Genomic DNA, 27485 nt, shown 5'->3' on the forward strand with positions numbered 1-27485 from the left:
CGATTTATTTTGGCCGATATTGGGCCGATATGTGCTTGTTTTTAACCTCTTATTTGAACCTTTTATTTGAAAGATAAAATGTAACACAAATAATTACTTAAGATAGACAAAATTTCTCAACAAATACATTTATTGAACACTTGACACTTAAATTAAAGGGGTCATGACATGAGAAACCAAATTTGCCTTGATCTTTTGGTATATAAGAGGTCTTTGTATCATTAAAACGTCCTGCAAGTTTAATATTTTAAGACGTCCTCCCCATTCTACACAAATCATTTATTTAATCAAGCTCAAAATACAGCTCGTTCTGGATTCATGGTTAGAAGTGACGTGTCGGTTAGAAGTGACGTAACAGCGTTTGCATATGACCGCCTCCAGCACAAGATAACTACGCTTTAAGCGCCAAGACAACTACGCACATTTCAGTATCGCCGTCGCCTCACAAGTGTTCAGTCGATGGACAGCGAGCTCTGACAGAGACTACTTGTGCACAGGAAAATTACGATGCCACACATATGTGCTGTTCCTGGCTGCGGTCAAACAAAACCTCTGAATAAGCTGCCGAAAGATCCAGACGTCAGGGAAAAATGGATGCAGTTTATTTTTGCGGACGTCCCAGTCACGGCAGTGTTAACTTAAGCGTTTGTTCTGTACATTTTAAGGATGACTGTTTTGAGAACAAATCTCAATATGATGCTGGCTTTGCCAGAAAACTGTTGCTCAAAGATAAGTCCATGCCGACTATTCTGGGAACAACGACGACGCAAACTGTAAGTAATCTATTTTAAACTTTAAACTACTTTTTAAAGCGCAATTTCATTCATTATGAATAATCACAGTGTTTTTACTTAGTTTACTTGCATATTGTTCTGGCTGGGAGCGTCAATAATTGATACATAGGCACTGACGTTAGCCAATCATAACAGTGGGCGTTAACACTGAAGTCTTAAATGGAAAACGCCCCCAAAACAGACTGTTTGAATCAGAGGATGAGAAACAGGGTGGGAAAAGGTCATAAATCACTAGATTTTAAAAAATTTTCTTAAAAAAAAAATATATTAATACTATAATTGCACCTAAGGGAACATAATAATACAATAAAAAAAACCATGTCATGACCCCTTTAAAAATGTATAATGTAAAAACATATTGTATAAATAATGTATAACACATATATTAAATAAACAAAGCAGGTGTTACGAACTGCTCTGAGACACGAAGGTTTGTAACACTCTCGTTTTGGTCACATACTAAATGAAGGGGATCCATTCTTCCAAGAGTAGAGTTAATTGTATTTATGTTTTTGTGAGATAACCTAAACCACATAGTTATATACACAACAGCAATATTGCCAGCAAATCATCACATCCAAAGAAAAAGAAAATCATATCTTCATTATGTTAGAACATTTCAGTTCACCACATGTTTGAGTCCAGGCAGAAATACAGTCAATTTCTCACCACACCACAAGCAGTTCAGGTTAGAAGTGAGCGTTTCCAATATTCTAAAAGTTCATTAGAAGTCCCGGAGTAGAAGTCCAACAAAAAGTGTTTCAAATCATGACCAAGCACCAGTCCGGGTAATCAACAAAGGTGTAGAATCAGAGCACAACATAGTCCAGATGAAGTGTCCATATTGAATGAAGCCAAAAGAAAACCCTCTAAACAAATAAGCAAATACAAATCAAAATATTCAATTGACACAGATAATAAACATAGAATTACAAAATATATACAACTTACATTGAGCTGTTGAACCAAAGAGATTCCTCATAATAGGGTTTATTGCATACGGCTCAGTTGATCAAACACTCAAAGCCATACCAGCACCTCTCTAAACACTCTTGTCTCTCTTAAAAGGATAGCCCTTCCAAAAGAAACCTCCATAGCTCCCCCTTAAGGTGGGGAGTAGAATTACAGCACAAGAAATGGAACATTCTTTCAGAACTGTTACAGGTTGAGATCCAAATGCAGCTTTAATTAAGGGGCAATCCAGACACGTAATCCAATATTCAGAGCATCCAAGAGAAGCACAGGCATAACTAGGGATGGGTATCGTTAAGGTTTTAATGGTATTACTATCTTACCGATACTGCTTATCGATCCGGTACTTTAACGGTATTCTTAACGGTTCTTTTGTTATATATATATATATATATATATATATATATATTAAACAAAGATAAACGTTATATAGGCACAGTGATTTAATTTCAGGAAGGTCTACTAACATTACTGTTCAGGTGTGGTCTAAAAAGAAATCTAATAATCAATTGTAAAATAACACTGCATAGTTTATCATAGATAGATTAATGCTTATTAATGCAGAAGTTATTCATTCCAAGAGCTGTAAGTGATTTTCTCTTTGCCTTTTGTTGTTTGATTCGCAGTAATGGCTCAATCGTCACATGTTTATTATTAGACTGCTTCCCCTTTAAGACCGAGTTCAGATCTAATAGGCTCCTGATGCAGCATATTTTCTCCCAACTATTTCCATAACTACGTCCATTTAAGACATAAACTGTGTTAAAGTGAATCTCCAAGCCAAGTGTATAGTTGATCGTTTAGACGTGCACATGAAACCCAAAATAGTCTATACTTTGCTTGTCTCCTTGCGGTGTGTTTCGGAGCGCGCGCCGCCTTGGGAACGGTATCTATTGCGCTCTTTTTATTATTAAACGCTTCCCGCAATTTAGCAACAGTAGCTAGACTGCATTTTACAACAATCACTGATCGTGCTGATTCTGACGTTAAGTTTGAGTTTTAGGGAGAAATGTCAGTGCACCGCTGTGAAGGGAAGGAAGTTGTGCTAGTCAGAATGCGGCTTATGTATAAATATTCTTTTTATAATCTTTGGAAGGCGAAATATAAAATAAAATCAGACTAATATCACAGATCTAAACCAGGCAATGTTTGAATGTTTCATTCTGTCACTCATTTAGCAGAGCTGTGTTGTGCTCGCTGTGCGCGAGATCTCTCTCTCTCTCTCTCTCTCTCTCTGCGAATAGCTAAATTGCATCACAGACAAATGGTTTCATAGAATTATTATACATAGAAATGGCTGGCGAGATAAAATAACTTTCTCTTTATAGCAATAATACATGTATTTTCTTAATTTCTCCAGTACCGACAGCAGAAGCGATAACGTCCGAGCTTACCAAAGCCAGTCCTTCAATAGCCTATAGTGCATTGGTATCTTTTTTTATTACTTATTTCTCTGCATTGAGTGACAACCCTCTCAAATATAAGACACACAAACAGAACAAATAAAAGTCTCAGATTCACTGTCTGTAATTGCAAAATTCTTGCTTACTTATTGTGACATGATAGCAACCCTTCAGCTGTGATAATGCAACTTCAACTACGCTATCAATATCCAAAGTAGCCGAACGTCATGTCGCGTTTTTTTCTCGAAGTTGGCAGTAACATGTCAAAAGTTTTTAATTAAATATAAAGAAGTTATACAAATTTAATCCTTACTGTTTTCTCCAAGGAACTTAGCTCATTCCTTGAAGTCTGCTCACTCTGCTGGAAAATGACTCTAGGGGCAGCATGCCTCGAACACGTGTTCCACAACAACACTAGGCTGCCCACAGATGCGCCTGCCTAATAATCGGCTTGATATACTTGGATATTGGCCGATGCCGATTATGTTAAAAAATGCTAAAAATCGGCCGATTAATCAGTCGACCTCTAATACAGTCTCAATGTTTGTTATAAAACAATCATAACTGTAATTTTAATTATGTTACTTCATCTGTCATCATGATGCTGGTGAATCACATTCAGTCTCTTTGTATGTTACATCACTGTTTTGGACGATGCTCACTTGCTCACATCCGTATGGTGTTCTCGACCCCGTTTCCACCTGTATTTGGTGTAGACCACCGGTGATCGGATCACCATCTTAATATCAGGAGGAATTGGGACATTAATGCTGAACAAGGCCAAACTTCACAACAGGTGATTTTAGCAAATGACTCTTCTTAGTTGTTGTTTTTATTGGACTAAATGCCATCTTTGGGATTATCTGAAATTTTTACTATTTAATTGACGCACTGTAACTGAAGAAGTCCTTCTCTCTGTGATTACTTTGGGCAACACATTTTCATTTGAGAATCTACATGACTTGCTGTGCTGAATCTCCTCCCACTTGAAGAGCACTTTTATGGTTTCTCTCCAGTATGAATTCTCTCGTGTTTTTTCAGGCTTTCTGACCGAGTGAAACTCTTTCCACAGTGTGAGCACTTGTATGGTTTCTCTCCAGTATGAATTCTCTCGTGTCTTTTCAGGTCTTGTGACTGAGTGAAGCTCTTTTCACAGTGTGAGCACTTGTATGGTTTCTCTCCAGTATGAATTCTCTCGTGTTTTTTCAGGTTTTCTGACTGAGTGAAGCTCTTTTCACAGTGTGAACACTTGTGAACTTTCTCTCCAGTATGAATTCTCTCGTGTTTTTTCAGGCTTTCTGACTGAGTGAAACTCTTTTCACAGTGTGAACACTTGTAAGGTTTTTCTCCAGTATGGATTCTTTGGTGCTTGTTCAAGTTGCTGGTTGTTGTAAAGGTCTTCCCACAATCAAAGCACATTGGAGCACCAATGCTGTAATGTATTTTCTGGTGCTGTTTAAAATATGACCGGTAAGCAAAACTCTTCCCACAAAAAGAACACTTGTAAGAATTCTTATTTGTGTGAGTTTTAATGTGTGTTTTTAGGTATGCTGCCACAACAAATGTTTTACCGCACTGATCACATTCAAATGGTCTTTCTCCAGTGTGACGGAGGAGATGAATCTTGAGATCTTGTGCATATATAAAACTTTTCCCACACTGATGGCACAAGTAAGGCTTCTCTCCAGTATGAATTCTCATGTGGACATCAAGATCTCTTTTAAACGTGAAACTCTTTCCACACTGACAGCAGGTGAAAGAATTTTTTGATGCTCTTCTTTGAAAGTTTGAGAACTTCTTCTTAGTCTTTGTGTCACTCAAAGATTTTTCTCCAGTCATTAAATCATGATGTTTCTGATACTGAAGTTTCTTCTCAACTTTATTCAGCTCTCGATGTTCCCCTTGCTCTTCCATCAGCTCTATAATGAACACAGTAAATTGACAAAAATAAATTCAAGAGGGAGAAATGTGAAGGACCCCCCATTTAAATGGCAGAATGCAACAAACATCCATTATAGATATGTTCAGACACACAGCTGAATGTGTCCCAAATCAGATTTTCTGCTCAAATCAGATTTATTTTTTAATAGAAATTTTAGACTTTTTGTTTTGAGAATTTAGCCCATATCAGACACTAGTCTGAACAGCCAATGCTCGTTAACTTACCCGCACGTGTCTAACAAACACATCATTGTTCATTATTTTAATATGCATAACTTAAATTTTTTTTATTAGTTTAAACACTTAGACACTTAACATCCACCTAATAAAATATCTGCAATTGATTTTGCAATCATATGGTAGAATTGATTTACCATTGAAGCTCAATAATGTAATATAATGAGCGAGACGAAGGACAGCGGGTAAAACCGCATTATATATAAGATAAGAGTTATTTACAATTATTTCAGATTTCCATTTACTTGCTTGCATTCGAGTTTTGATACAGTTTGAGAAATATAGAAACTGTTTTCTGCACGGGTGACCTGAGCAAAGAGCTGTTACATAGGCTAAATCTACCTCTGCATGTATTCATGCACATATTTTACTATGTGAAACTCAAATGAACCACTGAACCCAACTGTTGAAGCCAAAAGTTTTTTTTATTTTCTTAAAAAGGAACTGCATGCATCAACTAGAAAAGATATGACTTGAGATCTGAAGTTTTTTTTTTTTTTACTATAACAGGCATATTATGTGGTAAATCGAGCATGCAAGTGATGAATGTTCCAGTCGGAAAAAATCAGATATGTATCAAATAGAGGTCGGCCGATATATCGGTTTTGCAAATTAAAAAACGTTGCATATCCGAGAAAGACTATGCTAGCTGAGGTAAGGGACAATCCATAATTTAAACTGGTGTGTATAAATTAGTATAGTTTACTGAGCACGTGGATATGCTTGTTTTATCTCAACAAAAACATGACATACAATATAAACATGATAACAATCATATATCACATATAAACTACATTAACTGCATCAGTCTACTTCATTAGTGATTTCTTTTCTTCGCTTTGCATGAGCTTAAATGCTTTCATTCTAATATTTTGGGTTTTCACGCTAATTTTGATTATAATTAGAAGTTGTTTTTTTTTAATGGTGACACAAATTTTGACTAAAAAAACATTTTACAACTCTCACATAGTTCATTTAAATTACAGAATATTTGTTTTTAATGAGCTTAAATATTTGAATACCAAATTATTGATGAATGCCCATCCCTACATTGTGATACTCTTTTAGTAGTCAATGGTTGGGGCATTCGCTGACAATCCACGCTCACGCCGTGGTCAGTTTGAGCGGACTGGGTGATGCTGAAATGTACCAATCCAAGAGCTCTATTAAGTCTGGGCCATTCTGGTGCAACCAGCAATACCATTTCCTCGTCCTCCAAAATTTTACACAATACCTAAAGTGGATGGGAAGGAATGCATTGCAGGGCCATCCTTAGGGCGGTGCAGCAGCCTGTGGCGATATTCATTCATTCATTTTCATTTTATTTGGTTTATCATTAACAAATATATATAATAACAAATATTCAATTCATCATATACATAACTTTTGATTAAACCAAAGGGTATAGGCTGAAGCTCAAGGCTTATTGACGCCTATCCCTCTCAATTTTTACAACAGTCACAGTGCTCAATTCTCTTCTTACAAACACTTGAAACAACAAAGTCATAGATATTAATTACCCAAAACCTACCTATATGAAAGTATCATTTTGTTTCTTAGGAGGCGTTTAAATCCACTTATTGTTTGTGTCAATTTAAAATCTATATGCAAACAATTCCATAAATTCACTCCTCTTACAGAGATAGTTCTACATCTAGTATTTGTTCGTACCTTCAATTTTTTGAACAAACATGTTCCTTTTAACTCATACTTACAATAACGTTTCTCAAACATACTCAAAACTTTATCAGGCAGCATTTTATAGTATACTTTATACATTATCAATGTAACCTTATAATCCACTAAATCATAAAATTTTAGAATGTTTAATTTTAAAAATAAATCGTTAGTATGATCCCTATATTGTGATCTTGTAATAATACGTAAAGCTCTCTTTTGTAAAATAAAAAGTGGTTGGGTGTATGTCTTATACGTATTACCCCAAATCTCCAGACAATACGTTAAATATGGAACAAATAATGATGCATATAACATAAATAATGCCTTCTTATTTAACAAATTCCCAATCTTATTTAATATCGTGACTGTCTTTGAGATTTTACATAATCAATATGCTTTTTCCACCCCAATTTACAATCTAATATAACACCCAAAAAATTTATTTCATTTACTCTTTCTATTTCCTCCACCCCTATTCTTACTTTCACTTCTGTCACACTATTTTTACCCCAAATCATAAACTTTGTTTTACTCATATTTAGTGACAGCCTATTAATATCAAACCATTTCTTAACCCATTCCATCTCCCTTTCCACATTTCTCACAATGTCTTTTAACTCTTTCCCAGAATAAAAAAAATTGGTATCATCCGCAAAAAGAATAGGCTTGAGAACACATGAGACCCTACAGAGATCATTTAAATATAAAATAAACAATTTTGGTCCCACTACCGAGCCCTGTGGAACCCCACAAAGAATTTTCAGGGGACTTGACATAATTCCATCAACTGAAACAAATTGTGTTCTATTATTTATATATGAACAAATCCAAGAATATGCAACCCCTCTGACCCCATACTTAAACAGCTTCTTCAGAAGAATATCATGATTTATAGTGTCAAATGCCTTTTTCAGGTCAATGAAGACACCCAGACTCACTCTCTTATCATCAATAGCCTTGCTTAACTCATCCACTAGTTTCATTATTGCAAGTCCGGTCGACTGCTTGGCCTGAAATCCATACTGCTGCTCACTCAAAATATAATATTTTTTAATAAAACTATCCAACCTTTTAACAAACAGTTTTTCCAATATTTTAGAAAACTGTGGAAGAAGTCATACAGGTCTATAATTTGATAAATCATTTTTATTACCTGCTTTGAACAAAGGTATAACCTTTGCTACCTTCATCTGGTCCGGGAATATTCCCATCCTAAATGAAACATTACATATGTGTGTCAATGGTTTAATAATTTCTTCTATGGTTTCTTTCACTAAGGACATATCTATGTTATTGCAATCTTGTGATCTCTTACTTTTATAGTTTAAAACCATTCCCCTCACTTCAGATTCACTAACCTCACTTAGATACAAACTTTGCAAATTGTTTTCAATTAATTCATCCAATCCATTTTTCTCTTTTGGTTCAACAATATCCCTTGAGAGATTCAGTCCCACATTAACAAAAAAATCATTAAATTCTTCAGCCACATCTTGATTCTTGTCTATGCACATATTATCTTTTATTATAAATTTTGGATATGCAGCTTCATTATCTTTAATTCTTATTAAACCATTTATAACTTTCCACATACCTTTCATATTTCCTTTATTTTCCTCTAAACAACTGCTATAATATGTCTCTTTCCTTAACCTAAGTATTTTCGTTAGTTTATTTTTATATGCCTTATATTTCATCTCAGCTTTTTCCGTTCTTTGTCTTAAAAAGACCCTATATAGTGTGTTTTTCTTTTTACATGCATTAAGTAACCCTTTTGTCATCCAGGGTTTTTGTTCCCTCTTTTTCTCAATGTACATTTTTAAAGGACAATTCATTTCATATAACTTTAAAGAAATATTCAGAAGAGCGCTATACGCTTCATTTACGTCATTAACATAAACATTTTCCCAATTATATCTTAATAGATCTTCCTTAAAGGCTTTCATTGTTACAGGAGTCCTCAGCCTCCATTCTCTTTTCCTTCTTACAGGTGCTTCTTCATTTAATTTACAATTATATTAAACAAAAATTGGCAAATGGTCACTTATATCTTCCACCAACAATCCCCCTACAATGTCATTATAAACAACATTTGTACAAATATTGTCAATTAATGTAGCACATTGACCTGTAATTCTACTCGGCTTTGTGATTGTTGGAAATAAACCTAAGCTATCCATTGTATAAATAAAGTCTGTGGTACCTTTGTGGCCTTGTGGATTCAAAAGATCAACATTAAAATCTCCATAAACAAAAACATTTTTTTCTACCTACCACCTTCTCAAACATACAAACTAATTGATCATTTGTTTTGTCAATACATGTTCCAGGCGCTCTATACACACAACTAACTATTAGATTTCTACTTGTTTTCATCTCTATTTCTACAGTGACTATTTCAAAATTCCCAGCACATTCTTTCGACATAGAAACAACCGGCTTGCATTGCAGGGCAGTATTAACATATAAGACCACTCCACCTCCCTTCTTTAAAGTCCGATTTACAAAGAACATTTCATAGCCTGTCATTCCAAAGTCTTCAGCAGTGTCATTTCGCAACCATGTCTCTGAAATCGCAATGACATCAAATACCCTCTTCAGCCGCTTCAAATAATCCGTGATATTGCTGAAATTTCTATTTAAACTTCTGCTATTGAGATGGATAATATACACTCCATCCCTCTCTACAATATCATTGAATTGTTTTTCAGTGAAATATTTACAGTTCGACCCATCTGTTGTGGAGTCATAATTGAAATTCCTTTCAGGGTCTATTTCACTCCCCACATCAAACACTCTTTCATCCAAATCTTCTAATCTTCCACTATGCGATATCTAAACAGATGCCGGTGATACCCAATAACCCCCACCCTATGATTGCTACCAGAGGTGACTTCCAAAGAAGGCAATCACTACCGCGGGGATCAAAGAATGCAATTGCTTACAACGGGATGAGAAACACTCACCAACAGCAACCTGCATCACACCACTGCACTACACTTTCTTGAAGTGGCTCATTGGTCGCTTCCACCTGAAAGAGACACTCTCTGGTTCTGCATTGAACAAGAAGTTCTTGCCAATTTTGCCATTGCAAAGCCTTTCCATTAATCTAACCAAAGAAGTTAAATCACACCCAATTATTTCACATTTGCACTCCGTATGGACAAAAGAGTCCAGAGTGTTTAATTTATAAAATTATCTAAATGTTGCCTCGAGCCTATGGCTAAACCCCAAACTAGGCATTAATAAGTCCCCTTTTTGTTGCTCAAGTGTGGATTGCGAGGGGGATTAACACACTCAGTGATCTTTGAGAGTGGTGTGATGAAATCCTTTGAAAATTTGGCTCAATATTTTGGGATCTCAAGATCTCAGATTTTTAGGTATCTTCAACTATGCCACTTGCTCGGTTCTATTTTTGGGAGTAGCATACACCCCCCTAAAGCAGCAGATACTCAAGGAGAGGTGCTTTTGGAAAAGGCCATGAGGCATCAGTGTATTTACTCCTTATTGATTCAGAGTCTGGGGGATGGAGTCTCGACCACTCTCGGGAGATTATGGGAGAAAAATGTAAACTTGGAATTGGAGGAGGGAGAATGGGCTAGCATTTTTAAAAATATATAAAAACGGCATCAAGAGACAGAAGGGTGCACCTTATAAAAATTTAAGATTTTACGTTGGTTCAATTGGACCCCCTCTAATTTGTATAGGCTTGGTCTTAAAGACACGCCCACCTGCTGGCAATGCCAATTAGAGGACGAGATATAGCCCTTGTCTTTTGGGGGTGTGTTGAAATACAACAGTTTTGGTTAAAGGTGCAGAGTCTAGTGTGTGATGTGCTGCATTCAGGTACCATTTTGCTCCAGACTCTGTATCTTGGGTAATGGGAAGGTCATTGACATTGAAAGTGGACACAAAAAGGCTTGGGTCTTAACCAGGGTCATGATCGCCAGGCAGATAGTTTTGAGGGGCTGGAGGTTGGCTGGAGCACCTTCTTTTCAGGAGTGGTGCTCTGGATGGGAACTGTGGCAGCCTTTGAGGAAGAAGCATTTTGAAGAATTGGGAGGTATAAAGTGTTCATGGAGAATTGGGGCAGGATTTCACATTTGTAGATGTGTGATTATTGTTGTTGTGTTTTTTTATTATTAGTTAATTTTATAGCAAAATTAACAGCACATGATCTCTCTCCCTCTAACAAACATGCAGCAGGTGCTGAGATTGAGGGAGTCACGAAAAGCAAAGCTGGTTAAAATTAAACTGACACGGGTCGACTGGAGGACAATGAATTAAACTGACTACAGAGAGCACATCAATATGAAACCAAGCAAATACAGGGCATTTAAGGCGATTTAGAAATCCCAGTCTGAAAAGTCCCTTTGGGAGGCAAGGACGTGTTGTCACCCTGAACAAGCAGATATTACAGCTTTTCCTACTTGCATTACAACTTGGGGACAGTTTAACCGCTTCCTTTGGTGATTGTTGTGCTGCACTGATAGCCTGAACACTGGGGCAGGTGAATGCTCTGACATTGTGATCCACGTATATCTCCTCCCTCATAATGAAATTATCCATAACAAGCTCATTAAACATGATTGTAAACAGAGGCGGAAATGCAACTGTCGCATCCGCAGGTCGGAGATGGTGAAATGGGTGCGTTTTCGCCTGTCAGTCATTGACGCTCTATGAGAGGTTGGGCATACTGAGATGGCTGCTCAAACACTTCCGGTGGCTTCACCTCCTGCTGGCAGTTTAACGTTGCATCACCGATCCAGTTCGATTTATATATCAGTGGTCACACCTAGCAATGACGTGGACCAATGGCAGTAAGAAATTGTTTAGTAGATGGTAAGAAGTTTGCCCAGGCGAGATGTTACGAACCATCAAGTGAACTAAAAACACCTTCATATTGGCCAGATTTTGATCTAAATGATGTCACACATGTTTGTTCTTCAATTTCATAGGAAGTGTGCAGGGGACTTAATGCACAAAAGACAAGTGAACACTTCTAAAACAACAATAAAAACAATGAGGAACTTTTTCATGCTGACATGACAGTTGATTGTCTTCAAAATGTAAAAACACAAAATGAGGAAACATACCTGAATGAATAAAATTATCTTCATCTCGCTGTTGTTCCGCTGTGGTGGTTTCTCCTCTAATCTTCATCAGGTTTCTGCAGTCCAGCAGCTTCACTGAACACATCTTCACTGGTGTCTGCAGCATCTGCTGTTCTCCAGCGTTACAGACAGAAGTCAGAGACTCTGTGGAGGTTTGATCACCCTGATTACTGTCACACACACTCTCCTGAGCATCAGTAGAACAGAGTAAAGTGAGCTGTGAGTCCTGTGTGTCTCTGGATCTCTGTTCAGAGAGTTTGTCCAGCAGCTGCTGTGGTGTGGACTGATCTCTGCCGCTCCACACTGAATCCTGACATTCTGTGGAGGTCCCATCAGTCACACACACTGAAGATTGACAGGAAACCTTTTCCAGCTTCTGACAAACACAACACAATCACATCTGTACCGTTCATCATCACAGAGTCACAGTCATATCACATCATTTGACACTTACAATCTCAACTTTAACTCGCTCAAAACAGGTGCAGGATGAATACAGTTCTCTCTCCATCAGTTTTGTCTTCAGTGACACCACCTCTTTCTTCAGCTGAGAGATTTCTGTGATGAAATCATCAATATCCAGCATGGACAGATCAGTTCCTACTGATTTACAGCAGATCACATCCACCTGCTCTCTCATGATGAACATCTGAACACAAAAACATCATCATTATTATAATGGACTGACATTCATCAAACTCAAAAACATTATTATAATTACTCACACAAGAACAGATCTGTTAAACAAAATCTATTTCTGAGATAAAACAAAAAATAAACGTGTGCTTGTGTAAGATTTAATTTCCCAGACAGCAGGAATAATCTGTTATAACAGGATATAAACTGTATATTATCATCTACAGTGAACTCGTTTATAAACAGTCGCTGTATTTAAAGAGCTCATATATCAGAAATTAAACATGATATTCTCAGATTTCTGAATATTTTAAAGCGTCCTTCAGAAAACAAAGCTTCATGTGGAGATAATAATCTTATTTTACTGTCATTAAAACGCCAAAAAGAGAAAAACAGCATATCAACATAGTTCTTGATGTGCACGCCACATAAATACATAAAATTATGTAAAAACACATTAAACAACACGTACCTGCGCGCTCAAACTGTCTGCAGCTCTTGTTTCATCTCGTGTTTTATGCTGGTCGGAAAAACAACTCGCGGTGCGTTTCTGCCATCTACTGGACTGGAGTGAATCACACGAGATGATTTAGCCCGAAAAACTCCCAACATCGTTTTCACTATTTTTGCCTCGTCAAAACCATTTAAAAATATATATCTGTAATGCAATTTTGACTAGTAATAATTCACACTGGAGATCATCAAGAAGGCGGATGAATAATAATTTTAGGAGTAAATGTGACTGATGTTCACACATTAAAATGCCATGAGGATGTTTTTTAAACTCAATTATTTTTAAGGCTATTATTGTCTTTTGGTATAACTTTATAAAAATCATCCTCAGCAGTCACAAAAAGATAGATATGCCTAAACTTCTTTATCATTTGTGAACTCTTATGAAACATAAATGAAGATTAACTGCTGAAGTCACACCAATACCACACTGGCCATGTTTACATTCAACCAAATAAACCATTTACAATCGAAACCATCATTTCTAAAGCATTTCTTCTTTGTCACAGTGACAGTCGAGCGTAGACAGATTCAGAAAGTAAATGTCAGAATATGTTTTAAAAGAGATGATGCAAAGGGAGCCGAAACGTCCTCCTCAAAACTTGATTTTGGGTTTCATTAAACACTGTACCTCAGCACCAGTGTTGGGTGTAATGCATTACTGAGTAATTAAATACTGTCGTTAAATTACTTTTTCATTGATTACTCTTATTTACTTCTGATGTAACTGTGTTAAATACTGTATAGATTATAAATCAATAAAACAATAGTGAATTTAAAATCGCAATTTAATGTCTAATGTTAAAATGTGAGTTTTCTAATTTAATGCAGCCCATTTAAATTCTTTGGCCAGTTCATGAATAATTTATTTGATTTTATATTATTTATTTGAAAGAATTAAAAGAACAGTTTCATGTATATCCTTGTATTTTTCATCTGGTCGAGTTTGATGAGGGTTTTAGAATAAATAATGCAATTAGTTTTCATACAGAATAATTACAGTAATCTAATTACACTGTAGAAGATGTAATTAGTAGTTAGCAATTCATTCCTTTTTAAGAGTAACTTACCATCACTGCTCAGCACCGGACATTAATGCAGATATTGAAGCAAATTCTTCCTAATCAACAAATTCAATGCAATTGGGTGTTTTTCAACTAGAAAATTATTGACAGACATAAAAAAAAAAACGAATAGGCCTAAACATTCAACGTGAAATACATTTCTGACCACTGACGGGAACCGTTTAGCGGAGACATCTCCTCTTCATTTGAATAAAAAACTCCTCGCACTTTTACATCATGTTCTTTTCATTCACATGAGTCAAATCTTTGTCAAATTAATATTTAATACCACATCTTGAAGTACTTTTGAGGAAATCGATGAATGTCTGTCAGCGAGTCGATTCACCGGAATGACCGTTAATTTTTAAATTGTGCAAGCGCGCGAATTCCTGTGGAGGAATGAAAGCGCGTGCGGATCAAATGCGCGTGCTTATACATCAGACGCAGCGAATGAGATTGGAAGATATTATTTAATTATCGTATGCTTTTCAAGTGTATTTTTTTTAATCCTTTCAAATCCCATACACTCTAATCTTTACTTCAACATTTAATAAACCCCAAAAGGTTTTGGTATACTGGGGATACAAATAGGCCTATTTAAGAGGCTGTGAGAGGAGCAATGAGTGAGTCGGTTAATTTTTTTTTGAAAAAGGGGGTACCTGCAAATACTGAGGACATGCGACTTTGTTTATAAAGTCTGTCGTCAACTCACAACCTTTATCTAAATGTAAAAAGGCAGCATTGTTTTTTATTTAATTTATTTTATTTTTTAAAGGCAGCTTAACTCAATATGGCAAATGTTCTATTAACTACATTGAAAATAAACGCAATTAATAGTAGTAGTAAAAAAGCTATTGGAATTTTATTATGTGGGCCCTTATGTGTTAAATAGCAATTAAGAGATAATGTTATATGCTTGCCCTTATTAGGGATTTAAATTCTGTGTTGCATTAATGTAATTAATTGCTGTCTATCAACCTCTCCACAATGTTTATGAAAGATTATCAAATATTAGAAAAAAAAACTATGCAAAATGGAAAACAAATACAATTCCTAAAAATAACCATTAGAGAATGTTTTAAGTTCTTACTAGTTTGCCCCATAAAAGCCTCCCTGCAATGTTTTGGGACGGTTAGTTTATGGCACAATAAACATAAATATAACCATTGCAGAACATTCTGCATAAGATCTTTTTTAGTTTGTAACACAAAAATAGACCTGCAACATTCTGGAAACGTTAGTTAATGGTTAGAAATTCCATTCGTTTTAGCAAACAAATAATTTTTACATGAAATAATCATTCTGTTTAATTATGAAAGTATCAAATACGTTTGGAAGTTCAGATATGCCATTCAAATAAAAAAATAAAAAATTGACAAGGACAAAGCAATGGACATGACGCATCTGGCTGCAACTTTTATTGTGTTTTTAATAAAAAAAATGTGGCCTTTGTCTGCCGAATTGCCTTGCACACGGTCGATCGCTCACCCTGTCAATGTAAACTCCATTGCCCAGGAGCCAATACAAACACATTCGGTGCATGAGCAATACGACTACTTCGTGATACTATAAAATTAAGGGAAAGTGCACGCACTGACAAAGCACACAGACGAGGTCTCTCCGCGTGTCAAGAATTTTTTTCTGACGAGTAATCTGAAAAATTATTTAACACAGATTGCATAAAGTTGTCAATTCACATTTGGCTAAAATGCATTCATTAGCATAAGTTTTGATGTATTTTACTACTGAATAAAAACAACAAACAACAGACATCCAAAGTAGATCTATAATATATAAAAAGATGTATATTCATGCTGACAGAGATTGGCTTCTCCGGGTGTGTCCAGCTTTTTAACTGCAAGATCTACTTTTATCTTGAACTAGTTCAACATGATCTCCCATTTTAGTTTAACTCAAATATGGGAAAACAATATTTAATCTTTTCAGAAACAATGTCTGTGTCACGGCTGCAGTGAGTTTGTTGGTTTGTTTTGTATGTTTTGTCATTTTCTCTCCCTCATGTCTCGCATGGGACGTCAGCAGGATGAAATTGCTGCCTCGAACCAGGATTTGGAGGTGATGGCTTTGCAGCTCGCCGAGCTCACCTCCTTTGTTCAGCAAATCCATCACCTGATGCTGGCCCATCTCAGGAAGTTTCCTAACCGGCTCTGGAAGTTCCTCTGGTTCCTGGATTCTTTGAAGCCCACGTTTTCCCTTCAGCCCCGTATTCAGGTGAGGTTGAATCCTGCAGTGCATTCCTTTTGCAATGTTGCCTGTTCTTCATGTTACAGCCCTCCTTTTTCACTTCGGCTATAATGAAGTTGGCCTGTGTTATTACGCTCCACACTGGAAGGGCTTGCAAAAGGGGCACTGCCATGTGGGATAACAGACCTCCCTGCTGCACTTCCTATCATGCCTTTACCATGGAGCTCTGGCGAGTGTTTGATTGCTCGGCTCAAGGTCGGGAGGTGGCGAGGGTTTTATCTGGACTGTCTTAAGGAGAAAGACGAGTATCAGATTATGTGATTGAATTTCGCACCCTTGCTGCTTCTTGTGAGTAGAATGACCATGTTATGTGGGATCGATTTCTGCATGGTCTTTCCAGCGGCATTCTGGACAAGATTTATTCTTTGGATTTGCCTACGCGCTTCGATGACATGGTGGATTTGGCAATCCGAGTAAATCTAATTCCACCTACCCTGGCGGCTGATCCTCCAACCCATTCTGCCTCTCCAGCAAACTTGCCAGTATCACGGCCTGACATGGAGCCTATGCAAGTTGATAGAACTCAAATCTCACCCAGGGAGAAACAGTGACTTCACGTTAATGTACTGTGTCTTTCTAGCTTATCCAATCTCCATCAGTACCGGTAGTGTTGGGGCATCCTTGGTTGGTAACACACAAGCCACACATAGATTGGTCAACCGACACTGTTCTTGCTGGGAGTCCATATAGTTTTTCTTAACTCTGCTGTTTCACCTGTCAAGTCTTGTGTTCCATTGCAGGATGAACCGTCTGATTATCTGGAGTGCCATTGACATACCATGACTTGAGTGCAGTGTTCAACCGGTCCCGCGCCACAACCCTTCCTCCTCATCACCCATACGAATTTGTGATTGAACTGCTTCCTAGTGCCACCACTGGGACAGCTGTATTCGCTCTCGGCTCCCGAGAGGGAGGCGATGTACAGGTATATCAATGAATCTCTGGCAGCCGGTCTCATTCGCCCTTCCTCTTCGCGGGCATGGGCAGGGTTCTTCATGTAGGATGGCTCGCTTAGCCCCTGTATAGATTATCGGGGGCTTAATGACATCACGGTGAAGAATCGCTATCCTTTACCTTTGATGTCTTTGACTTGAGTGTCCCTCTTTAAAAAGTTAGTTATGCACAATGCTTATCACCTTGTCTGGTGAAGGGGAATTATTTTTTTTTCATCCCCTTTTCTCCCAATTTGAAATGCCCAATTCCCACTACTTTGTCCTTGTTCTGGCGCGGTTACTCACCTCAATCCGGGGGTTTATAAGGTTTATAAACTCCAGGTCGCCGCACCTCTGACGGACTTCACCTCCACACACAATGACTTTTGTTGGTCCTTGCAAGCGGAGGCCATGTTTTCTAAATTAATGGAGCAGTTTTCTACCGCACCTATCCTCATTACTCCTGAGCCTGCAAGTCAGTTCTTGTTGGAGGTGGATGCGTCTGAGGTTGGTATCAGAGCAGTTTTGTTGCAGCACTCTCCCTCGGATGGAAAGATGCATCTGTTTGCTTTTTTTGCACCGCTTAACACCAGGTGAATGGAATTACGGCTTCGGCAACTGAGAATTATTGGCTGTCCAGTTGGCTAAACTCTACACAGGATCGATGGGCATTATTTTTCACGCATTTCAACTTCATGCGGTCTTCTCTTCCGGGCTCTAAAAACATCAAGCCCGAATCCCTATCTCGATGTTTTGAGGTTGAGACCTCCACCACCCCACCGGATACTATTTTAACTGGCACACGTGCGGTGGGCATGGTATCCTGGGTGGTGGAGGCTAAAGTCTGTTCGGTATTACAAATATTGTGGCCCCCGCCATGTGCCAGCGGACTGGGTATTTGTTCCACTATCTGCCCAGACACATGTCCTACATAGGGGTCACTCATCCAAAGTTACTTGTCATCCAGGGGTGACACTCATTAAACAGCGATTTTTGTGGCAATCATTAGATTCGTAGCCACTTGCCCCATTTTTGTGATAGATAAGATGTCCTTTCATCCCCCAGCTGGGCTCCTCCAAACGCTGCCTGTACCTTCGAGACCCTGGACATCCATAGCCATGGATTGTAATGGATGTAACTGGTCTCCCCCTCCCATGGCAACACAGTGGTTTTGACTGTAATGGACCGGTTCTCGAAGGCGGCTCATTTTATTCCTCTCCAAATGACCTTCATCCAAGGAGACAGCAGTAGTAGTCATTAACCATGTCTTCTGCATCTATGTTCTTCCGGTCGATGTGGGTTCTGACAGAGGCCCCCAATGTCTGTCACGGCTCTGGAGAGTTTGTTGGTTTGTTTTGTGTGTTTTGTCATTTTCTCTCCCTCGTGTCTTGCTGGCACGATTGACATGCTTGAACACTGATTGTTCCCCGGGGGAATGCTGATCATGACACTGATTAGGATGCCAAGCAACACCTGTTCTACCCTAATTCACTCCCTTCTTAAGCCTGCCGTGTTCTCCGTGTCTTTGCTAGATTGTTATTTGATGTTGAGTACTAACCTCACTCTCTCTGCCTAGTTGGTCCGGTCTTGTATATCTGTTGGTTGCCCACATGTCGGGTGTGTGTTTGCCAACCAGTGTTGCTGCATATCAGCTGGCCTTCCACGGAGGATACCTCGTCTCTGTCCACATGTCGGGAGTTATGTTTGCTCATCTCTGTTGGGCGCTGTGCTGCATCTCACTAAGCTTCAACAGAGGATTCTATGAATCTGTTCCTGACTTCCTGCACATACTCATCCTATGAACACTCATCATGGATTGCCCCTTGCGCATCTACCACGTGCATGCCATTGGAGATCACTTCTTGCTGCTGCAGCCGATGTCGGGATTTTCTACATTCCTCAACTTAGTGACTGCTCATTATTACTGTTAATAAATCCTTTGAACTGTTACTCTGCTCTTGGGTCTGTTTGTCTCACTATTGTTCGTTACAGTCTGCCCAACAAGCTTGTTTATTGAAGATAAATTATATATTTGGTTAAACTATTTTATAGAGATATAAAAGCCCTTTTATAGTATGTTGTTTTATTAACCGTTACTTTCATGCAAAACATAATACAATATTAACAGTATTCATGTCATTTTTCACTCTCGTGTTGAGCTGCAGCATTGTTGCGTGTGCTACATGAAGATCACAAAAGTTTGTCACTTTACACGTACCTTGTTAAATGCCCTTAAGCATCTGGACATTCAGTTCTTTATGGAGTAAAAACGTATAATTTCACATAGAGATATCAATTTCTCCCTCAGGTAACCCAAAGTTTTATATTGCTTCTGTGGGATGCGAGATGCAAAGCTGTGACTTATACTGCAGAATCCCGTTGAGCCTTGACTGACATCATTCAGAGAGATCTGTGGTTTTATTCAGTAAATAAAGTTCTCAGGATTCCCACATTGAGTTTTATCTGTAATAATGGCCATAAACTATAAAATAGTTATTGGAAGTGGGGCATTGCAATATATTTTTTAAACAATAAATCACACATTTAATTCAAATGGTAATTAATTTACACAGAACTCAAAAATAACTGCTAAATATTTAGTAAATATTTGCTGAAAATAACCTTTTTAGATCATCTGGATTCAGTCAGATTTATTGAACAGAATGTGTTTGTGCATCTGTAATTGCATGTGTAAACTGAATAAAGTCCGAAGGACATCTTTGTTGTGACATTATTTTAAGTTGCTTCACAAAAGCCTATATTGTGAATCGATTGTCTAGATAAATAGTTTTATAGTGCATTTTTTGCGGAGTTCAGCATGTCGATGAAGGGCTCAATTTCTCATGCAATGGCATGAAGATGAGCTTAACAGATTTGTAAAAACTGGATATCATCTTTTCAAGGTCTATTGCATTGCTGAAGTGATGTTTTTGAGATCCTGAATGTTTTTTTTAATCTAAATTGTAGCGCTCACACATCTGAAACCTCGTTGTTGTGTTCGCACCCTCGTCCATGCTCGCACTTCACTACCACTTATTTCCGATTTGTCAATTCAGCAATTTTGTAGAGTAATTTTTGTAATCGAGTAATCAAATTAAACAGAGTAATCGTGACAGCCCTTGTATACTGTGTGTGATCCGATCCAGAATATGGAAAACCAAAGTATCTTTTGACCTCAAGACATGAAGTCAAAATATCTATGCAATGCACAAAAATAATACCGTAAATTAAAAACATAAAACAAGGATTCAATAATGATGGGGATGAAATATACTTTATTAAACATAGAATATATATATACATTGATTCATACATTGAAATAATATGTTTAAACATGCAATATAACAATTACAAGAAGTCCATTTCAGAAATTATACATATAAGTAAACATGTCACAGCAACTTCCCCTGACAATGTAGATACATCACAATCGGTATGGCCGTAGCCCACTGTCCTACCTGGCCACTAGAGGACACCTTGTGGTTTTGTGCCTTGTGTGACTGCAACAAGGATTCAAAACTTGTTGGAACATGAGTCATGGGACAGAGCCAACATCAACAGAAACGGTGAACACAAACGGTGACCATGATCTCAACACTGGCTCATTAATGCTGGGAAAGTGAGTGGCAGACATCGAAATTACCTTTGTCACACCACAAACTTGATCCTGGCCTGAGACAGTGGGGAAAGTTAGATGGATACTAGGCAACATGTAGGCACCTAAAATCAAAATGATTTCTGGCATGCATCAACAGCAAAAACAAGCATAGACCTGCCAATTTCCATGGCATCCATCTAAATTGTGGGAAATTACAACATTCATATCTGCTCCTATCACTAAGTGTCTGACATGTTTGAAATATAGTGCATCCGGGAAATATTCACAGCGTTTCACTTTTTCCACATTTTGTTGTGTTACAGCCTTATTCCAAAATTGATTAAATTAATTATTTTCCTCAAAATTCTACAAATACCCTATAATGACAACGTGAAAAGTTTGTTTGAAATCTTTGCAAATTTATTAAAAATAAAAAACATATTTTACAATTATGTAAGTAAATTGACTTATGTAAATGTACATAAGTATTCACAGCCTTTGCCATGACACTCAAAATTGAGCTCAGGTGCATCCTGTTTCCACTGATCATCCTTGAGATGTTTCTACAACTTGATTGGAGTCCACCTGTGGTAAATTCAGTTGATGGGACATGATTTGGTAAGGCACACACCTGTCTATATAAGGTCCCACAGATAACAGTGCATGTCAGAGCACAAACCAAGCCATGAAGTCCAAGGAATTGTCTGTAGACCTCAAAGACTGGATTGTATAGAGCACAGTGGCCTCCATCATCAATAAATGGAAGTTTGGAAGCACCAGGACTCTTCCTAGAGCTGGCTGCCCGGCCAAACTGAGTGATCAGTGGAGAAGGGCCTTAGTCAGGGAGGTGACCAAGAACCCAATGGTTGAGAGCTCCAGCATTTCTCTGTGGAGAGAGGAGAAACTTCCAGAACAACCATCTCTGCAGCACTCCACCAATCAGGCCTGTACGGTAGTGGCCAGACCGAAGCCACTCATCAGTAAAAGGCACATGACAGCCTTCCTGGAGTTTGCCAAAAGGCACATGAAGGAGTCTTAGACCATGAGAAACAAAATTCTCTGGTCTGTTGAAACAAAGATTGAACTCTTTGGCCTAAATGGAAAGCGTCATGTCTGGAGGAAACCAGGCACCGCTCATCACCTGGCCAATACCATCCCTAGAGTGAAGCATGGTGGTGGCAGCATCATGCTGTGGGGATGTTTTTCAGTGGCAAGAACTGGGAGACTAGTCAGGATCGAGGGAAAGATGAATGCAACAATGTACAGAGACATCCTTGATGAAAACCTGCTCTAGAGCACTCTGGACCTCAGACTGGGGCGAAGGTTCATCTTCCAACAGGACAACGACCCCAAGCACACAGCCATGATAACAAAGGAGTGGCTACGGGACAGCTCTGGGAATGTCCTTGAGTGGCCCAGCCAGAGCCCAGACTTGAACCCAATTGAACATCTCTGGAGAGATATGACAATGGCTGTGCACCGATGCTCCCCATCCAACCTGATGGAGCTTGAGAGGTCCTCAAAGAAGAATGGGAGAAACTGCCCAAAAATAGGTGTGCCAAGCTTGTAGCATCATAGTCAAAAAGACTTGAGGCTGTAATTGATGCCAAAGGTGCTTCAACAAAATATTGAGCAAAGGCTGTGAAAACTTCTGTACATGTCATTTTTTTTGGTTTTTTACTTTTAAGAAATTTGCAAAGATTTCAAACAAACTTTTTCACGTTGTCATTATGGGGTATTGTTTGTTGAATTTTGAAGAAAATAATGAATTGAATCCATTTTGGAATAAGGCTGTAACATAAACATTTTTGGAAAAAGTGAAGCGCTGTGAATACTTTCCGGATGCACTGTAAGATGTAATTGATGAAAAAAAGGTAAGATCAGGACAACAGGGTGCATAAATTGAGAGGAAAGCCATCTTCTTATTCTCTATCAAAGTCTTAATGCAAGTAATTCTGCCATCTGAATCTCATAAGTGATTGTCTCATAGCCAGATTCTTCCATAAAAGAAATTCTCATCATTCACCACTAGCACAATGACCATTAAAACTAGCCCCTAACTAAGCCAGTCTGCCTAGCAAAATATTTCATTCAAACATTTCATTGCTATAAACAGTAAGTCAGAGATTAACCGATAATTTACTTTTAAAAAAAGCGTATGACTACCAATACTATTTGGCACTCACCGATACCGGTCTTTATATAAAGTTGTAATTGTCAAGTACAGTGAAGTGGGGTTGGTGAGTTGAGGGTAGCATATTTCATATTTTAAAGATCTTGGTGGGCCTGGGTAGCTCAGTTAGTAAAGACGCTGCCTATCACCCCTGGAGTTCGTAAGTTAGAATCCCAGGGTATGCTGAGTAACTCCAGCCAGGTCTCCCAAGCAACCAAATTGGCCCGGTTTCTAGGGCGGTTAGAGTCACATAATGAGTGCACCTTTAAAGGTGCAATATGTAACAATTTTCATGTAATATTTGCTTTTTTTTTTTATGCCAAAGTGTGAACGGCTTGTAAGGCAACTTAAATTAGCCCTTCCCAGACTTCCTAGGTTGCCTATTAAAGCCTGTAGACTGATTTTCATGCAAAGGGAGCAGGTCGCTTTTGCTAGGAAAATCAAAAGGTGACGTTTATGCGCACTCCCGAGAGCTTTGCCACAGACAGCAGCTTCTCTTCCGCTATTCAACAGCAACAACAAACTGCAACACAAACTGCATTGAATCCAGCAAACTTCCCACTCCCAGCACAACACCGACTCCTACACAAACACAGAGTAATCCAAAAAACAACACAAAAAACATTTATCTACTGAATCCCATCTGGCTAAGCAGAAATGTGATCGTGGGTGAGCGAAAACTAAAGTAAACATTTACAGGGCATTTGAGTCCTGGATGGACCTTGGGGATCAAAACAGACCCTGAATTGGCATTCTACTTATTGGACAGGTAAGCTTACATAACTGCAAAACATGTGAAATATAGTGCCATAAGGATTGATCTGTGGAAATGTAGCTAAACTACAATAACACATTAAATGAATGCTAGACAGTGTTCAAGATAATGTAAAGACCCATTCATTACTGTAACGTAACTTGGTTATACAGAAAATATATACATTCTATTATTATAAAACAACAGCGCATCGATATATCAAAATTACAGTTGTGATGGAATCGCATTAATACTGAATTTTGTCAACATATTTCTAAATGTACAGTCTATTTTATAAACTGTTACTGTCATCATCCACCAAATTTAGCTAACAGATATTGATAAAGCTGGTTAGCTAGCCAACACTGACATACGCTATCGTATAAATGCAGTCAATGTATCATGCAAAGAAAAGTGATTACTTCAAACTACAGTCTCGCAGAGTAAGACCGATATCCACACTTAGTTTTAGCCCTGTTGCAACACTGGAGTCAAATATAATATACAGTCTCAATGTTTGTTATAAAACAATCATAACTGTAATTTTAATTATGTTACCTCATCTGTCATCATGATGCCGGTGAATCACATTCAGTCTCTTTGTATGTTACGTTACTGTTTTGGATGATGCTCACTTGTTCACATCCGTATGGAGTTCTCGACCCCGTTTCCACCTGTATTTGGTGTAGACCACCGATGATCGGATCACCATCTTAATATCAGGAGGAATTGGGACATTAATGCTGAACAAGGCCAAACTTCACAACAGGTGATTTTAGCAAATGACTCTTCTTAGTTGTTGTTTTTATTGGACTAAATGCCATCTTTGGGATTATCTGAAATTTTTACTATTTAATTGACGCATTGTAACTGAAGAAGTCTTTCTCTCTGTGATTACTTTGGGAAAGACATTTTCATTTGAGAATCTACATGACTTGCTGTGCTGAATCTCCTCCCACTTGAAGAGCACTTTTATGGTTTCTCTCCAGTATGAATTCTCTCGTGTGTTTTCAGGTTTTCTGACTGAGTGAAACTCTTTTCACAGTGTGAGCACTTGTATGGTTTCTCTCCAGTATGAATTCTCTCGTGTTTTTTCAGGTTTTCTGACTGAGTGAAACTCTTTTCACAGTGTGAACACTTGTATGGTTTCTCTCCAGTATGAATTCTCTCGTGTTTTTTCAGGTTTTCTGACTGAGTGAAACTCTTTTCACAGTGTGAACACTTGTATGGTTTCTCTCCAGTATGAATTCTCTCGTGTGATTTCAGATGTTCTAACTGAGTGAAACTCTTTTCACAGTGTGAGCACTTGTAAGGTTTCTCTCCAGTATGAATTCTCTCATGTGTTTTCAGTTGTTCTAACTGAGTGAAACGCTTTTCACAGTGTGAGCACTTGTAAGGTTTCTCTCCAGTATGAATTCTCTCGTGTGTTTTCATGTTTTGTGGCCAATTGAAACTCTTTTCACAGTGTGAGCACTTGTAAGGTTTCTCTCCATTATGAATTCTCTCGTGTGTTTTCAGGTTTTGTGGCCAATTGAAACTCTTTTCACAGTGTGAGCACTTGTAAGGTTTCTCTCCAGTATGAATTCTCTCGTGTGATTTCAGATGTTCTAACTGAGTGAAACTCTTTTCACAGTGTGAACACTTGTAAGGTTTCTCTCCAGTATGAATTCTCTCGTGTGTTTTCAGGTTTTGTGACTGAGTGAAACTCTTTTCACAGTGTGAGCACTTGTAAGGTTTCTCTCCAGTATGAATTCTCTCGTGTTTTTTCAGGTTTTCTGACAGAGTGAAACTCTTTTCACAGTGTGAGCACTTGTAAGGTTTCTCTCCAGTATGAATTCTCTCGTGTTTTTTCAGGCTTTCTGACTGAGGGAAACTCTTTTCACAGTGTGAGCACTTATGAACTTTCTCTCCAGTATGGATTCGCTCGTGTCTTTTCAGATGTTCTAACTGAGTGAAACTCTTTTCACAGTGTGAACACTTGTGAACTTTCTCTCCAGTATGGATTCGCTCATGTGTTTTCAGGTTTTCTGACTGAGTGAAGCTCTTTTCACAGTGTGAACACTTGTAAGGTTTTTCTCCAGTATGGATTCTTTGGTGCTTGTTCAAGATGCTGGTTGTTGTAAAGGTCTTCCCACAATCAAAGCATATTGGAGCACCAATGCTGTAATGTATTTTCTGGTGCTGTTTAAAATATGACCGGTAAGCAAAACTCTTTCCACAAAAAGAACACTTGTAAGAATTCTTATTTGTGTGAGTTTTAATGTGTGTTTTTAGGTGCGCTGCCACAACAAATGTTTTACCGCACTGATCACATTCAAATGGTCTTTCTCCAGTGTGACGGAGGAGATGAATCTTGAGATCTTGTGCATATATAAAACTTTTCCCACACTGATGGCACAAGTAAGGCTTCTCTCCAGTATGAATTCTCATGTGAACATTAAGACCTCTTTTACATGTGAAACTCTTTCCACACTGAGAGCAGGTGAAAGAATTTTTTGATGCTCTTCTTTGAAACTTTGAGAACTTCTTAGTCTTTGTGTCACTCAAAGATTTTTCTCCAGTCATTAAATCATGATGTTTCTGATACTGAAGTTTCTTCTCAACTTTATTCAGCTCTCGGTGTTCCTCTTGCTCTTCCATCAGCTCTATAATGAACACAGGAAATTGACAAAAATAAATTCAAGAGGGAGAAATGTGAAGGACCCCCCCATTTAAATGGCAGAATGCAACAAACATCCATTATAGATATGTTCAGACACACAGCTGAATGTGTCCCAAATCAGATTTTCTGCTCAAATCAGATTTATTATTTTAATAGAAATTTTAGACTTTTTGTTTTGAGAATTTAGCATATATCAGACACTAGTCTGAACATCCAATGCTCGTTAACTTACCCGCACGTGTCTAACAAACACATCATTGTTCATTATTTTAATATGCATAACTTTAAAAATTTGTATTAGTTTTAAAAAAAACAAAAAACAGAATAGCATACTTAAAGATACGACTTGAGATCTGAAGTTTGTTTTTTTTACTATAACAGGCATATTATGTGGTAAATCGAGCATGCAAGTGATGAATGTTCCAGTCGGAAAAAATCAGATATGTATCAAACAGAGGTCGGCCGATATATCGGTTTTGCAAATTAAAAAACGTTGCATATCCGAGAAAGACTATGCTAGCTGAGGTAAGGGACAATCCATAATTTAAACTGGTGTGTATAAATTAGTATAGTTTACTGAGCACGTGGATATGCTTGTTTTTCCTCAACAAAAACATGACATACAATATAAACATGATAACAATCATAAATCACATATAAACTACATTAACTGCATCAGTCTACTTCATTAGCGATTTCTTTTCTTCGCTTTGCATGAGCTTAAATACTTTCATTCTAATATTTTGG

General features: G+C 37.9%; 3 protein-coding genes across 5 annotated transcripts in view; all 3 read right to left on the reverse strand.

Moving 5' to 3' along the window:
* Window positions 1–27485, reverse strand: part of LOC127624962 (zinc finger protein 883-like) — a 159709-nt gene that overhangs the window by 95168 nt on the left and 37056 nt on the right. The window lies entirely within an intron of this gene.
* Window positions 1–27485, reverse strand: part of LOC127624945 (zinc finger protein 665-like) — a 105587-nt gene that overhangs the window by 28763 nt on the left and 49339 nt on the right. The window lies entirely within an intron of this gene.
* Window positions 518–12665, reverse strand: LOC127625008 (zinc finger protein 501-like). 3 transcript variants are annotated; one of them, XR_007968239.1, is made up of 4 exons: window positions 12596–12665; window positions 12124–12517; window positions 3755–5088; window positions 518–1663 (listed from the first exon to the last, which is right to left on the reverse strand). XR_007968239.1 is itself a non-coding variant. In XM_052100052.1 (3 exons), exons 1-3 carry the CDS (start codon window positions 12650–12652, stop codon window positions 4169–4171), a joined length of 1371 nt encoding a protein of 456 aa, XP_051956012.1. In that variant the 5' UTR covers window positions 12653–12665; the 3' UTR covers window positions 518–4168. The 3 variants fall into 3 exon arrangements, 1 of the variants encoding a protein (XP_051956012.1); XR_007968238.1 differs by having other exon boundaries at window positions 1746–5088; XM_052100052.1 differs by having other exon boundaries at window positions 518–5088.

Source organism: Xyrauchen texanus, chromosome 31 (genome assembly GCF_025860055.1).
Source record: "Xyrauchen texanus isolate HMW12.3.18 chromosome 31, RBS_HiC_50CHRs, whole genome shotgun sequence".
Lineage (NCBI taxonomy): Eukaryota > Metazoa > Chordata > Actinopteri > Cypriniformes > Catostomidae > Xyrauchen > Xyrauchen texanus.

Coding starts and splice junctions, on each gene's coding strand:
- LOC127625008 (XM_052100052.1), bottom strand. CDS start 12,652: ATGGAGAGAGAACTGTATTCATCCTGCACCTGTTTTGAGCGAGTTAAA. Junction 12,518..12,595: donor AGCGAGTTAAAGTTGAGATT/GTAAGTGTCAAA, acceptor TGTGTTTGTCAG/AAGCTGGAAAAGGTTTCCTG. Junction 5,089..12,123: donor AGATAATTTTATTCATTCAG/GTATGTTTCCTC, acceptor TGTTCATTATAG/AGCTGATGGAAGAGCAAGGG.